Raw genomic sequence first — 17,927 nt, 5'->3', positions numbered from 1 at the left:
CTAAAGTACTTGTACGAAAAAGTATATAACATTACATCGATCTATGTCATACTCATATCGACGTGACGTGTCACTTCTTCGCTTTTCGAGATTGCTGGCACACATTGTTCACTGTTGCACATTCTCGTCGTGGTCAAGGGAGATAATTTATTTTTAGATAGTTGCCAGTCAGTAATCATATTGGTGCACATTGGTACACATCTTGCCAACATTGAATTTATTCTAATGCATGTATCATGTATCATATCAGACAACTCAAACTGGGCTATTAAAGTACATTTGAATTGCATGAGGAAGGGATCGCAATTTGCTTAGCGACGACCGATGACTTGCTTTAAGCGTTACATCGATTTTGTTTTAAATATATAGCCGCATTCCCAACATTTCATTCAAAACATAGCTTGCTGGCGGACGCGTGATAGTTCAATGTTCATCGACCAATGCCAACCAGAGGCCACTGTGGTATAGTGTTGATTACAATACCCCTCCCCTATGCATTGAAAGTATGCGCATTTTCAAACTGTATCCGTATCAATGACTATCTTTACATAAAGTCACTTGTGCAACCGTGGATACTCGTTAGTCATTACAACGCGCAAGTTAAGACTACCACTTACACATAATACAAATATAACACAGGTAAAACTACTGTTATGTTAAGCCGTATCTTGCCGTAGACGCAACACTGAAAATACTTGCATTTGCTTCACGGTTTCGTTGGAGATTTAACGTTGATCTTGGAATAAGGTAAAGAACATGTATAGATCGTGTTTAGAATCATAAAGAGATCCCACTATGCTTGTACCGTAACGCAGATAAGAAATTTTGCACTATCCCAGTTCAATGCTACATTCTGCTTGCGGCATAGTTGCGTATTGGTATCAGTGTCAGGTCGTAAGGGTATATTGATGCAATTTCTCTCCCGGATAACGAGACATAAAACTATGAGTATTCGATGGGACTGAAAGTTATTCAGATTGTAGCGTCTATCTTCAAGGATATCTAGGTTCGTTTGGTTTCAGCTTTTCTCAAAATAACAAGTAACACATTTTAAATGTTTACCTTCTACACATGATCACCATACTATACCAAGTCAGTAGTGCACAAGTGACCGAATTCCCACAATGTCGGTATTACATTCGTAGCGAAAACAGTTTGTATTCTTACCCAAAAGGTAGAGACACTTCGTGACTGACTACCTCTGATTATTAAATATATGTAAAGATATATGCAGATGTGTATAAAAACATCTATGCAGAAATAATGCGGATTTGGTGCTGGAAACACAGGTCTACTGTGGAAGCCTTGAAACCTCGATTGGTCGTACCGCAGCATACGAATCATGTGGTACTGTGATTCTCAACCGGATGTCCGCGCTGAATTTTCAGGGGGTCCGTGAAACCTCAGAATCTGCAAAATGTTTGATAACCTAATTTGCATTTATTTAAATCAGAGAAGTCACGAGGCAGTTTAGCTTCATAACTGCTAAAACCTCAATAGAATGGCCGTTTGGGGTGAAATATCCTATACTGTGCAAATTGATTTCAATTGCCAAATTGCCAATAGCTTACTGATACAAACATATTATATTGCCGTTTATAAATGTTCTGTTGGGGTTTGCGGGAAAAAAGTAGTAAGGTCAAGGGTGGTGACTTCGAAATGTTTGCAAAATCCACTTTCGCCTGTGATATACGTAACCCCCATTCTAGAATAACTTCAAGATGGGCTGCTAGAAAGAAATAACTATATAGGTTGGCGCTGGACGTTATATGTCTATTAAAGATATGGTGCAATGTATGTTGCGATCATAGTTAAAGGTGCCGTCGGCCATTGCTTTCGCCACCAGGTATAGTTGTGGAAATGGAGTTGCGGCCCTCGTTGATAACAAATTGAAGACGCCGATCTTGAAGGCACGATCACGCATTTGAAGAAATGGAGTTGCAGAATTCGCTTTGAAATTATATAAGTTTACTCAATTTCTGCATTGTATATTGTTATTTTCAAGAAAGGATTTGCTGCTGTTTATTACTAAGCCTACATGTAATATTTGCACCAGATAGATAACGGTTGCGCGGAAATTGAGATAAATTAGAATTAAAACTTTGGGAGGACCGCGGGGTATGCGTGACAGTCCAAAAGGGTTCCGCGAAGAAAAAAATAAGGTTGAGAGCCACTGATGTAGTAGCCTACACAACTACGTAATTTGGTGCTAATGACATATCTATAAATTAGTGATTAACCTACATCATTTTCGCAAAGTGCAATGAAATATTCGTGGTTGAAAAATATCAAATAATCTTTAATGTGATGTAGAAATAGCATTGCATTCTTTGTGGTCGCGTAAAAGGTATTTGTGTGAGCTTTCCACATCTTCCATACTGCTATGAAGTCATATTAAGCCAGAGGTCTCAAACACGCGGCCCGCGAGACCATTTTGTGCGCCCCGCGACGGCATTTTGGATTTTAATTAATTTAATATTTGAATACCAATTTTTTTTAATTTGAGAACTTAGAATTCGCTCTAAAACCACTCCAGAAGCCAGAAACTACTCATCAAACTTCAGTATTACATCACTTTCAAAAGTTACGACAGTAGTTATATAGATCGGTCGTGAGGTGCCTGGGTTTCTTATGGCGGGGTGGCGATTCGTATTGAAAACCGGGGGTGGCGACTCGTACTTTCAGACCCCCCGCGGGGCCGCGATTCGTAATGGGTTCTTATGGATGCGGTCGTGATTCGTACTTTTGGGTATAGGCTGCGGCGGTGAATCGTAATGAGAACTCGTGGTCGTGATTCGCACTTTCAGACATCTCTCGCGTGGTGTTGAATATGTACGAGTCACCGACAATAACCGCGCAGACGGAAACGTGGCTTGTTGTGAGGATTAAGCAGTGCGTGCGACAGACGGCGATTCGAATATCAACAATAGTCGCGTTCGCAAACTAACACTTCAAAAAGATGTGAAATATTTGTAAAATCCTACGATCGCTCACAAGATACCACTTCCGGCAAATCGATCTATCACTCAATACACAACCGAAGTTGAATTGTAATTGAATGCGTAAATTTATCACCTCGACATCAAAATTCGAAAACAACAACTTGATGCTTTATGTTCTCACTCTAATTTCATGATAAGTGTAATAAGTGCCGAATAACAGATACACCACCGGCGAGACTTGGATACCAACAAATTGTCACTTATTTCTATTCTAGCCGTAATCCTTTGTGAAGTTAACGCTTATTCAAAAAGGTGTGAAATATTTGCAAAACCCCGCGATCACTGACAAGATAATGTCTCGGACATAACCATCTTTCGCGACTTGGTGTCATAACCATACCGATCGCTCACGCGGTGAAATTTTAGTAATCAGTTTGTCACAGAACTTGATTTCGCTGGTAAGATTTAACAAGTAACGAATAATAGACCGCCAGGGTCGGTAACTTGAATAGCGACAAATTGTCACTTATTTCCGCTCTAACCCTAATCCTCTGTGAAGTGAACGCTTATTCAAAAGGGTGTGATATAATTTGAAAACCCGACGACCACTCACCGGATAAAGCTTCAGACATAGCAATCCCTCATACCCGCTCACAAGGTAATATTTCGGTAATTAGTTTGTCCCAGAACCATCGCAGACGGTGATTCGAAAACCAACAATTTGTCACTTGCCCGCGATCGCTATACGTTTCACGCCTCCCGAATAGTGGCTGACTTTAGTTGCGTGATAAGATCCATGAAAATATTCAATCAATGTGTTAGTTTGTCAACTTGAAATGTAACTCACTACACAAATCAAGTTGAATCGTATTTGAATGTATTGATTCGACCCAACTCAAATCCTATTAACGCGATCTGTTGAATCGAACGTAACCTGAATATTACTGACGCCAACATTCACTCTCATCGGATCATTCACACATTCCACGCCGCTGTTTTAACACTTATAGAATCAATACCAACTATCTCTGACCCGATAATATTCAATCATTTTGGTAATTTGCCAACTTTAAATCCATTCGCGGGATGTACTAAAGGTAAATCCAAATAATCCAGAATGAAATATTTGGACTTAGACATTGTGCGAATTGAAATAGGTTTGACAAACATGACTACCAACTTTCACCCAGTCACATTTCAAGATTATACTTTGAAACAATCCTTGAAACTGACAACTCTATTCACGACTGAGTTTTCCGAGCAACTCGGTAAGGTCATAGTTACTACCGCATTACCTAATTTACCCGACCAACTCGTCATGATCATTCCTGAAATCAACACAAACATGACTACTGACTTGAGTCAACCACAAAACAGCATCAAGTTTTAAATCCGCTTGTAGCTTACGGCTTATTTGAATGCAGGTTATGTTTTGTTGTAATTGAGTGTACGGAAATAGTATTACGTCTCGACATCTCACCATCTTACCATACTCAAAGAGTCAACCACGAAAACATTGTCAAGTAAATCCGTTACCCAACCAACTCAAACAGTATCAGTACGAAAAACAACCAAACATACACGAATCCATACAATCACTAAAACCTAAAATCCATAACAAGCTTGGTTGTATTCATATCCCTACACATCTTTTTTTTATTCAGCTTGAAAAGTCGTTACTATTCTGTAAGATTGAGGAATTACTACGCGGTATATTCTGCAAGACAAACTAATTACTACTCGGTATATTTTGTAAGACAAAAGTAATTACTCTTTGGTACAGGCGACTTGAGATTAACATAATATGTTTGAGTATACGAGATTTGAAAGTCCGACCAACGTAGTTGAGAATTCATTTCTTACAATCGAACGATGGTGTTATATTCAAAGTTATCATGCTGTGAACATAAGGATTGACACATTGATTTGACATATGAGATTTGTAATAGTTGATCATTACTTTATTATTAAATTATTTGCGTTAATTAGACCCGGCGTTGTGGTAAATGTTATGACAGCAACAGACTTTTCAGTACCAATGTTATTAACATATTAAGCTGTAAAACTATGTATGTCTGAAATGTTCTTGATTGGAAAATTACTCCACCTTGGTAAAAATCACTCGGCGTATCGCGGATATCAGAAAATATTTCCAGTAACCAAGACTAAAGATGAAACGACAATATTGGTATTATTACATTCAACAATCAGTACAATTATTAAAATCTATCGTTTGCGATAAACAGCACTAAAGATGTAATAATTCCAGTATTCATACATTGAACATCCGATACAAAATGCTTTATTATCCCGATTCCCAACGGGTAATTGAAACGACTAAGTGTAGAATCAGTATATCACAATATCGTTACTATTGAATCCAACGATTTATTGTCGGAATTTGTGACAGAGAATTGAAACATATGCACTTTACAGAGTATGAAAATATCACTTTGAGTATCGAGTACCGTTCGAAGCTAGCGATCAATTCTTAATCATTTCAGTAACTCCCCATTGTGCGTGCTAAATGTAAAATATCGCGAGGTTATACACTCTAAGACTTTGATTATTGTAAAAGTAAATTGTGATATGTTTGTTAGATGCATCCAATTCAACTAGAAGTGTCTAGTGCCCAACACTCGTAATATCAAAAAAGTACTTGCTACACTGTTATTTGCTAAACGTGTTTTGCATTGTTGTTCATTTCTAGTATTGATTGAAATCATTCTTGAACCCTCAAATAATAATTCCCGACATGAAACCAAGCCGCTGAAATCACGAAGATACAATGTGTACGATGTTTGTCAAATGTGTCCTACCTGGCCAACAGAAAACAATTTTCACTAGCTTGGTAATGAAACCGAAGTCTCCATTCGATATTTTGTTTGTGTCAAATACTTTACAATGAACACATTTGCGTGGTTGAGCTTTACATCATCAGACTGCCATCTGTACATCAAGAATACATCCGACTTGTAACTGGGTCGTTTACCTAACCGAGTTGTATGCACAGTTTGATATTTTTGTCATTTAGTGATTGCTGAACATACCACTTCGAAATACCGCGTTGATCTCAATTTCCATCATCGTGATAAGTGAAGTACATTTGTTTTGAATTCATAGCAATAGGCTTTTCTATGGTATGATAAATTATTGACAAGCTCTGCTTAGAAGATTGGTTGCATATCACGAAAATAATATACCACACATATTATTACTGTTACTCCATTCATCGGTATTTTTTCCGTTGTCGATTTTCAAACGAGTAAAATTTATTACTTGAGTTGCTCTGCTTACTATATTTAAATGTAAACTCACCCGTCTTTCAACAACAAACAATGTTAAAAAAGTATGCAATCAAACACAACAAGTTTTACGATACTAATTATTATCCCACATAACCCATTTCTTACCGAAGACATATGAAATATATTCATGTTACACGAAAATATTCGCTCATGCTACAAACCTGTACAATGATTGGTGGTGCTTTCAAACTGTTTCGACACCTCAATAACTTTATTGTCTGAATGGTTGTTCATGTATCGTAATAATCAAGTAGTTCAACACAGAACTAGTATTAACAGAAACACCAGAGTTGTTTACACAAAAGTTTGTATGCGTACAGTATGCGAATACCATGTGTAAGTCGAGCGCAATTGCGGTATCCATCCAAGTTTAGTTAACACAAATTCATTACAACGGAGCCGCGTAAACCTTCGTGAAAGAAAAGCATACCCACTTCCCGAGGGTTCTGTCAATGTCATAACAATAAACCAGATACTCCAACAACAGAGTACATATGTTTTCTAGTCACGATCCTTACATCTTTCACATAGATCAATCTACTTTGCTACCGAAAAGTACTGAGTCATCATATGGTTGTCCTCACAACTAAAACATACTATCGTACAAAATGGTCGTTATAGTTTGCACACCAACGGTACATCGTACAAGTAACAAGGTTCGAGAATCCAGTTATTCAAAAAAAAAAAAACGTGAAAGTATTTCTACACCAAGTCGTTATGTTGACGAAAGCGTATATTGTAATATCATGATCGATTTGCATTCGTTGGCCACAAACTGTCACTACTCTAAATAATTCTTTTTCACTCAAACACAATCGCATACTTGTCACCATTCGTTTTCATCAAGCACGAGTTCAAGAAACTTACTTACTACGACATGAATTTTTATTTTTATGTTGTGTAAATAGGTAATAATTAATTCAAGTAACACTATAATATCAACATCATCGACTTGTGCTAATAGATTTACATGCGGTCTTGTGGTTTTCGTCGGGTCATACAGCACGAACTAACTGTAGACTCCTCTCTGTTGTACAACTACTCGGTAATCGAAATGCATTAACATGTAAACAACGATCTTGTTTCGTCACACCAAAAATATGTTCACTGTCGCGATACTCCGCACAAGACGCGCATAGCCTTTTCACACTCGTAATAGTATACCAACGTCAAACGATAACGTTTAACAAGACCAACGACACTGAGCCCACGACGTTTACCTATGTGAAATTACCACTTTCACTTGCCAGTCCATCGTTTACCTGACTAAACATATTATTTTCCTTTGGAGATCTGACGTTTACCCAGAGTAAGAAACCATTTTCACTTGTAAATATATTTTTTCCTTGGCTAACAAACCTTTTTTCACTTGGAAATATATTTTTTCCTTGGCTAACAAACCTTTTTTCACTTGGAAATATATTTTTTCTCTGGTTAACAAACCTTTTTCACTTGGAAATATATTTTTTCTCTGGTTAACAAACCTTTTTCACTTGGAAATATATTTTTTCTCTGGTTAACAATCCTTTTTCACTTGGAAATATATTTTTCCCTGGGTAACAAACCTTTTTTCCCTGAGCAACAAACCATTCTCACTTGGTGGTCCGTCGTTTAGCCGAGTAAAAATATCATTTTCCTTTGGAGATCCGGCGTTTACCCAGTGTAACAATACATTTTCACTTGGAAAAATACTTTTACCTAGAGTAACTAATCATTTTCTCCTGGGTAACAATCCCTTTTCGTCTGGAAACTATCATTTAACTGAGTACCAATACCGTTTTCACTTGGAAATACATTTTTTCCCTGGGTAACAATACCATTTTCGTTTTGAAAACTGACAACCACACCGGTCAATTTGATATTTTTGTATATTGTTACAACAAACAGTGACGGAAATATACACAGACAACCGGTTTCAGAGTATACCCCATCGGTCGTATCACATCAATATCATCGGTTAACCACATACAATATGCTCTTGTACACTGAAATGCATGTTTTGGAAACTTGGACAATAGGCCTCGATAGTTCTGTGATGTCCGGGTTCGTGCTTTGGATTTTCCAGAGTCAAAATGTCTGAATAAAACACCTCCTCGACGACGGTTGGTATGTGGATAACGGTTGGATTTATGTCACCCATCGCGATAACAATTCCTGGTCGAGTTTTCCACCGGCATGTTTACTATATTGTGTCTTTATTGATCAATGTATGTCTCGACATTCAGTTTGAAATCGGAAATGCTAAAGTATGTAACCGGATCCGGATATCAACTCTGAATCGATAAACCAATGAACAATATTCAAAGTAAACATGTCACACCCTGTGTTTCCACGAAAAAATACCATCCAGACATACGTCGCGCTTGTTTGCCCACACCAGTATATGCGCAAATGGAGGTGTGTGACATTGCATGCAATGTGTTCGTATACAAACATCGATCCACAGACATTATCATAGTCGGTAATTTTGATGCAGATCGAATGTCACCCGATAACAATACCAATAAGCCACATTGCAATGACTCTGAGTCAATCTGAAGCATGACATACAGACACACAAACACGGAACCGTAACATGGGTTATTCGCACGGCGGTGAAAGTGAACTGTACAGTATATACCAATATTGTGATCACAGTCAAATATGCGAACCGTGTACAATCATATACCCAGGTTTTTGTTGGATATGTACAAATCCGATAAATCGATACATTTCTTTTCCCTGGACATCAATAATACAATCGCCATTCAAATGCATCACTCGAATGTGAGGTTCGTCTGGTGTAAAATCCATATCAAATAACACCAAAGTGTACCTTCCGTGTTTTATCATTTCCACCGACGCTTCTTGTCTGTGTCGTAACACTATGGTGCGGGGAGTGGAAAAACGGTGGATTGTGAAACGGATTGACATGACCAACTGAATCGACGTCAATAGACTTGTGACGATGTCGTTTCAAAATGCTCCGATATGACGAGACCAACCCCGATCTCTTGTGGTGACGACCGTTTCGAAATGTCACCGGACGAGCTAGACCCTTACGAAAGTGTGTTTTATGATTGCGTGTGAAATCACGAGGTAGTGTTCTATTGTGGTGTACGATTGCAGTCTTCATTCCACAGAAACATACCTTATTGGATCACAATATCAGTCCGACATTTGCACGATATTTATCCGGAGTCGTTATGTGGGAGTAGCGACATCCATTGATCGTGACTGAAAGACTGATTGCAATCATTTCGAGCACCGTACTTCGATAGTTCACATTGGTCAAACGCTGCAGCAGAAAACTTCGGTGTCGACAACACGACGGATATTGACCGATGTATCCAATTGATCTGGGTGATCTGTCCGGAGATAGGGTCATGACTATCTTGTAATGTTACAACACGATAACACCATCGAATAAATCAGTGAACGGTGTCGAAATATCGATGTAATAGCGCAGACTCAGAGTCATTGCAATGTGGCTTATTGGTATTGTTATCGGGTGACATTCGATCTGCATCAAAATTACCGACTATGATAATGTCTGTGGATCGATGTTTGTATACCAACACATTGCATGCAATGTCACACACCTCCATTTGCGCATATACTGGTGTGGGCAAACAAGCGCGACGTATGTCTGGATGGTATTTTTTCGTGGAAACACAGGGTGTGACATGTTTACTTTGAATATTGTTCATTGGTTTATCGATTCAGAGTTGATATCCGGATCCGGTTACATACTTTAGCATTTCCGATTTCAAACTGAATGTCGAGACATACATTGATCAATAAAGACACAATATAGTAAACATGCCGGTGGAAAACTCGACCAGGAATTGTTATCGCGATGGGTGACATAAATCCAACCGTTATCCACATACCAACCGTCGTCGAGGAGGTGTTTTATTCAGACATTTTGACTCTGGAAAATCCAAAGCACGAACCCGGACATCACAGAACTATCGAGGCCTATTGTCCAAGTTTCCAAAACATGCATTTCAGTGTACAAGAGCATATTGTATGTGGTTAACCGATGATATTGATGTGATACGACCGATGGGGTATACTCTGAAACCGGTTGTCTGTGTATATTTCCGTCACTGTTTGTTGTAACAATATACAAAAATATCAAATTGACCGGTGTGGTTGTCAGTTTTCAAAACGAAAATGGTATTGTTACCCAGGGAAAAAATGTATTTCCAAGTGAAAACGGTATTGGTACTCAGTTAAATGATAGTTTCCAGACGAAAAGGGATTGTTACCCAGGAGAAAATGATTAGTTACTCTAGGTAAAAGTATTTTTCCAAGTGAAAATGTATTGTTACACTGGGTAAACGCCGGATCTCCAAAGGAAAATGATATTTTTACTCGGCTAAACGACGGACCACCAAGTGAGAATGGTTTGTTGCTCAGGGAAAAAAGGTTTGTTACCCAGGGAAAAATATATTTCCAAGTGAAAAAGGATTGTTAACCAGAGAAAAAATATATTTCCAAGTGAAAAAGGTTTGTTAACCAGAGAAAAAATATATTTCCAAGTGAAAAAGGTTTGTTAACCAGAGAAAAAATATATTTCCAAGTGAAAAAAGGTTTGTTAGCCAAGGAAAAAATATATTTCCAAGTGAAAAAAGGTTTGTTAGCCAAGGAAAAAATATATTTACAAGTGAAAATGGTTTCTTACTCTGGGTAAACGTCAGATCTCCAAAGGAAAATAATATGTTTAGTCAGGTAAACGATGGACTGGCAAGTGAAAGTGGTAATTTCACATAGGTAAACGTCGTGGGCTCAGTGTCGTTGGTCTTGTTAAACGTTATCGTTTGACGTTGGTATACTATTACGAGTGTGAAAAGGCTATGCGCGTCTTGTGCGGAGTATCGCGACAGTGAACATATTTTTGGTGTGACGAAACAAGATCGTTGTTTACATGTTAATGCATTTCGATTACCGAGTAGTTGTACAACAGAGAGGAGTCTACAGTTAGTTCGTGCTGTATGACCCGACGAAAACCACAAGACCGCATGTAAATCTATTAGCACAAGTCGATGATGTTGATATAGTGTTACTTGAATTAATTATTACCTATTTACACAACATAAAAATAAAAATTCATGTCGTAGTAAGTAAGTTTCTTGAACTCGTGCTTGATGAAAACGAATGGTGACAAGTATGCGATTGTGTTTGAGTGAAAAAGAATTATTTAGAGTAGTGACAGTTTGTGGCCAACGAATGCAAATCGATCATGATATTACAATATACGCTTTCGTCAACATAACGACTTGGTGTAGAAATACTTTCACGTTTTTTTTTTTTTGAATAACTGGATTCTCGAACCTTGTTACTTGTACGATGTACCGTTGGTGTGCAAACTATAACGACCATTTTGTACGATAGTATGTTTTAGTTGTGAGGACAACCATATGATGACTCAGTACTTTTCGGTAGCAAAGTAGATTGATCTATGTGAAAGATGTAAGGATCGTGACTAGAAAACATATGTACTCTGTTGTTGGAGTATCTGGTTTATTGTTATGACATTGACAGAACCCTCGGGAAGTGGGTATGCTTTTCTTTCACGAAGGTTTACGCGGCTCCGTTGTAATGAATTTGTGTTAACTAAACTTGGATGGATACCGCAATTGCGCTCGACTTACACATGGTATTCGCATACTGTACGCATACAAACTTTTGTGTAAACAACTCTGGTGTTTCTGTTAATACTAGTTCTGTGTTGAACTACTTGATTATTACGATACATGAACAACCATTCAGACAATAAAGTTCTTGAGGTGTCGAAACAGTTTGAAAGCACCACCAATCATTGTACAGGTTTGTAGCATGAGCGAATATTTTCGTGTAACATGAATATATTTCATATGTCTTCGGTAAGAAATGGGTTATGTGGGATAATAATTAGTATCGTAAAACTTGTTGTGTTTGATTGCATACTTTTTTAACATTGTTTGTTGTTGAAAGACGGGTGAGTTTACATTTAAATATAGTAAGCAGAGCAACTCAAGTAATAAATTTTACTCGTTTGAAAATCGACAACGGAAAAAATACCGATGAATGGAGTAACAGTAATAATATGTGTGGTATATTATTTTCGTGATATGCAACCAATCTTCTAAGCAGAGCTTGTCAATAATTTATCATACCATAGAAAAGCCTATTGCTATGAATTCAAAACAAATGTACTTCACTTATCACGATGATGGAAATTGAGATCAACGCGGTATTTCGAAGTGGTATGTTCAGCAATCACTAAATGACAAAAATATCAAACTGTGCATACAACTCGGTTAGGTAAACGACCCAGTTACAAGTCGGATGTATTCTTGATGTACAGATGGCAGTCTGATGATGTAAAGCTCAACCACGCAAATGTGTTCATTGTAAAGTATTTGACACAAACAAAATATCGAATGGAGACTTCGGTTTCATTACCAAGCTAGTGAAAATTGTTTTCTGTTGGCCAGGTAGGACACATTTGACAAACATCGTACACATTGTATCTTCGTGATTTCAGCGGCTTGGTTTCATGTCGGGAATTATTATTTGAGGGTTCAAGAATGATTTCAATCAATACTAGAAATGAACAACAATGCAAAACACGTTTAGCAAATAACAGTGTAGCAAGTACTTTTTTGATATTACGAGTGTTGGGCACTAGACACTTCTAGTTGAATTGGATGCATCTAACAAACATATCACAATTTACTTTTACAATAATCAAAGTCTTAGAGTGTATAACCTCGCGATATTTTACATTTAGCACGCACAATGGGGAGTTACTGAAATGATTAAGAATTGATCGCTAGCTTCGAACGGTACTCGATACTCAAAGTGATATTTTCATACTCTGTAAAGTGCATATGTTTCAATTCTCTGTCACAAATTCCGACAATAAATCGTTGGATTCAATAGTAACGATATTGTGATATACTGATTCTACACTTAGTCGTTTCAATTACCCGTTGGGAATCGGGATAATAAAGCATTTTGTATCGGATGTTCAATGTATGAATACTGGAATTATTACATCTTTAGTGCTGTTTATCGCAAACGATAGATTTTAATAATTGTACTGATTGTTGAATGTAATAATACCGATATTGTCGTTTCATCTTTAGTCTTGGTTACTGGAAATATTTTCTGATATCCGCGATACGCCGAGTGATTTTTACCAAGGTGGAGTAATTTTCCAATCAAGAACATTTCAGACATACATAGTTTTACAGCTTAATATGTTAATAACATTGGTACTGAAAAGTCTGTTGCTGTCATAACATTTACCACAACGCCGGGTCTAATTAACGCAAATAATTTAATAATAAAGTAATGATCAACTATTACAAATCTCATATGTCAAATCAATGTGTCAATCCTTATGTTCACAGCATGATAACTTTGAATATAACACCATCGTTCGATTGTAAGAAATGAATTCTCAACTACGTTGGTCGGACTTTCAAATCTCGTATACTCAAACATATTATGTTAATCTCAAGTCGCCTGTACCAAAGAGTAATTACTTTTGTCTTACAAAATATACCGAGTAGTAATTAGTTTGTCTTGCAGAATATACCGCGTAGTAATTCCTCAATCTTACAGAATAGTAACGACTTTTCAAGCTGAATAAAAAAAAGATGTGTAGGGATATGAATACAACCAAGCTTGTTATGGATTTTAGGTTTTAGTGATTGTATGGATTCGTGTATGTTTGGTTGTTTTTCGTACTGATACTGTTTGAGTTGGTTGGGTAACGGATTTACTTGACAATGTTTTCGTGGTTGACTCTTTGAGTATGGTAAGATGGTGAGATGTCGAGACGTAATACTATTTCCGTACACTCAATTACAACAAAACATAACCTGCATTCAAATAAGCCGTAAGCTACAAGCGGATTTAAAACTTGATGCTGTTTTGTGGTTGACTCAAGTCAGTAGTCATGTTTGTGTTGATTTCAGGAATGATCATGACGAGTTGGTCGGGTAAATTAGGTAATGCGGTAGTAACTATGACCTTACCGAGTTGCTCGGAAAACTCAGTCGTGAATAGAGTTGTCAGTTTCAAGGATTGTTTCAAAGTATAATCTTGAAATGTGACTGGGTGAAAGTTGGTAGTCATGTTTGTCAAACCTATTTCAATTCGCACAATGTCTAAGTCCAAATATTTCATTCTGGATTATTTGGATTTACCTTTAGTACATCCCGCGAATGGATTTAAAGTTGGCAAATTACCAAAATGATTGAATATTATCGGGTCAGAGATAGTTGGTATTGATTCTATAAGTGTTAAAACAGCGGCGTGGAATGTGTGAATGATCCGATGAGAGTGAATGTTGGCGTCAGTAATATTCAGGTTACGTTCGATTCAACAGATCGCGTTAATAGGATTTGAGTTGGGTCGAATCAATACATTCAAATACGATTCAACTTGATTTGTGTAGTGAGTTACATTTCAAGTTGACAAACTAACACATTGATTGAATATTTTCATGGATCTTATCACGCAACTAAAGTCAGCCACTATTCGGGAGGCGTGAAACGTATAGCGATCGCGGGCAAGTGACAAATTGTTGGTTTTCGAATCACCGTCTGCGATGGTTCTGGGACAAACTAATTACCGAAATATTACCTTGTGAGCGGGTATGAGGGATTGCTATGTCTGAAGCTTTATCCGGTGAGTGGTCGTCGGGTTTTCAAATTATATCACACCCTTTTGAATAAGCGTTCACTTCACAGAGGATTAGGGTTAGAGCGGAAATAAGTGACAATTTGTCGCTATTCAAGTTACCGACCCTGGCGGTCTATTATTCGTTACTTGTTAAATCTTACCAGCGAAATCAAGTTCTGTGACAAACTGATTACTAAAATTTCACCGCGTGAGCGATCGGTATGGTTATGACACCAAGTCGCGAAAGATGGTTATGTCCGAGACATTATCTTGTCAGTGATCGCGGGGTTTTGCAAATATTTCACACCTTTTTGAATAAGCGTTAACTTCACAAAGGATTACGGCTAGAATAGAAATAAGTGACAATTTGTTGGTATCCAAGTCTCGCCGGTGGTGTATCTGTTATTCGGCACTTATTACACTTATCATGAAATTAGAGTGAGAACATAAAGCATCAAGTTGTTGTTTTCGAATTTTGATGTCGAGGTGATAAATTTACGCATTCAATTACAATTCAACTTCGGTTGTGTATTGAGTGATAGATCGATTTGCCGGAAGTGGTATCTTGTGAGCGATCGTAGGATTTTACAAATATTTCACATCTTTTTGAAGTGTTAGTTTGCGAACGCGACTATTGTTGATATTCGAATCGCCGTCTGTCGCACGCACTGCTTAATCCTCACAACAAGCCACGTTTCCGTCTGCGCGGTTATTGTCGGTGACTCGTACATATTCAACACCACGCGAGAGATGTCTGAAAGTGCGAATCACGACCACGAGTTCTCATTACGATTCACCGCCGCAGCCTATACCCAAAAGTACGAATCACGACCGCATCCATAAGAACCCATTACGAATCGCGGCCCCGCGGGGGGTCTGAAAGTACGAGTCGCCACCCCCGGTTTTCAATACGAATCGCCACCCCGCCATAAGAAACCCAGGCACCTCACGACCGATCTATATAACTACTTACGACGCATTGACAGATTACCTATTACGTGACATTACTTGTTTATTATGGTTAAACATGACCCGTCGATGATTCGTATCGAAAATTGTGATTTGGACTTGGGCGCAATCTTTTGTAGAATTACTCGAACTCGGACTTAATGAGTGATGAAATATAAATGACTCGAGTTGAGTCGTGTCAAGAGATACCATCAGAGAAGGACTTTTGTGACGCGGAGCGCCGTGACTTTGTACAACTAAGGATGCAACAAACTATAAAACTGGTATGGAAAACAGTAAAATATCAAAAGGTTGCGTTTCGTAGCTTATTTAGATATATAAGCAGGGCGGTATGGCAACCATCGGCATGATGTTTCCCTCTTGATGTATAGTTGGTTACATCGTGTGTCATATTGGGTGTCTTTATTCATGTTATTATCGTCAATTCAATGTGTCCAGTATAAAGCAGCCGTAGCCTACGCTTCACAGCTGTAACACAAATGGATTCTTCGGTGATTGGATATGACTATTTCTAGGGCACAGTAATCATTATATTCAAGTTGTTATTGATCTGTTTAAATATTCCAAGGTAAATCTAACGCTGATTTAATTTGACATTGGTAATGACATGATGAATAGCCCAGCTATCAGGACTTCAGGATTAGGCTGTACTGCTACAATATTGCTCTGATATCACATTTGCGGCACGTCAAATGTCCGTCAGTTGCAAAATTACAACGTGACAGCTTTTACGATATCCTGATGCATTTTTACTCCGCCGCGGTGTCTACACCTATTTATTTTGACAAACTTTATGCCAAGTACAGGAACAATTCTATTCAAATATTTAAAAAAAAATTATTTCTTTCGTGCCAAGCGTGAATTCACAATGGTAAATCACATTTTTACGATGCGTGTGGAATGTCAGTCTGCAAGGTCCCGTCAAATAAGGTCTACTTGGAAATACATTGAATCCCCCTATTATTGGTGCTGCGGCCCGCGGCGCCATCAAAATGTAGGAAATTATCCCGCGAGCACATTTGAGTTTGAGACCTCTGTATCAAGCGATACTAGAATACTCGACTCGACGCATACTACTCGATTAAGAATCAAACCACGGACTCACTCGATTTTGCCTAGACTTAATTACTAACACAAGGTATCTATACTACGTTTATTCTATGCATGTGATATTTTCAGAATGAACCTATAATATATTCATCATTTCATTGTTCATCTTTTGACAGGGAACTAATGACATCCGTGATGTTCGCCCACTGGATATCGTCTATGCTCTTGCTTTTCGAGACGAACTCGCTTGGAATTTGCGGTACAGTATTTTAAAAAAATCATTTAGTCAGCACTGTCATATCAAGAGCCAATTTCCGGGAAAATATGTTACCAGGGATGCTACTATTTTCATTCACAAGAACAATGTGATAAACAAGACTTAATGTGACGCAATGAGTTGACTTATTTTTATTAAAATACACCACACAAGGCTGTATCTGCAAAAGGAGTTCGTGTACATTCTGAAAATGTGGCATTAAACGCTCTCGTATTCGAAATTTCATGCCAGTGACGTCTTATTTTGTGATACGATTGTTGATATACAATGTTCTTTCCAATTCTCTGCTAGTTGCTGACCATTACCCTTGGCGCGTGTCAGCCGAAAATATTCGGATTCATTTCAATATGAATATACTATCCAATGATATATTGAAGTTTTGTAGCCTACCTCCAAGAAGCTCTTCATAAAAGGATGTCGAAACGACCAGTGCGGCGTGTCAATCTAACATCCATATAGACACAATATCGTGATTCCACCCAGTGTTCATGATACACCGACCATGCTTATTGAGCGATTCTGATAATTTCAATCAGGAAACAATCCAATTTAACCAATGTTCATCATACTTCTAAATTTGTGGTTGATTATAATAATTAATAATTATTATTATTTATTATAAATAATTAATAATTATTTATCGATAATAACTGGGTTTAATACGAGCCCTATGAGTTCGCTTGAGGTCAAGACTCACACCAAAGTTATACAACAGAA

At 37.8% G+C, this 17,927-nt stretch overlaps 1 protein-coding gene across 1 annotated transcript in view; it reads left to right on the top strand.

The window, feature by feature from the left end:
- Nucleotides 1-454: 454 nt before the first annotated feature.
- The window catches only part of LOC145435479 (uncharacterized), a 286,197-nt gene continuing 268,724 nt past the window's right edge, over nucleotides 455-17,927 (top strand). Inside the window, exons 1-2 of the mRNA XM_080312755.1 lie at nucleotides 455-747; nucleotides 17,110-17,192. Coding sequence (XP_080168881.1) covers nucleotides 17,117-17,192 — 76 coding nt within the window. The 5' untranslated portion in view covers nucleotides 455-747; nucleotides 17,110-17,116. The remainder of the gene's footprint in view (nucleotides 748-17,109; nucleotides 17,193-17,927) is intronic.

The sequence above is a fragment of the Botryllus schlosseri genome, chromosome 3 (genome assembly GCF_051294905.1).
Source record: "Botryllus schlosseri isolate E-star chromosome 3, Bs_hap1, whole genome shotgun sequence".
Lineage (NCBI taxonomy): Eukaryota > Metazoa > Chordata > Ascidiacea > Stolidobranchia > Styelidae > Botryllus > Botryllus schlosseri.
Note: the sequence above shows the minus strand (reverse complement) of the source record. Positions and strands in the feature narration are given on the sequence as shown.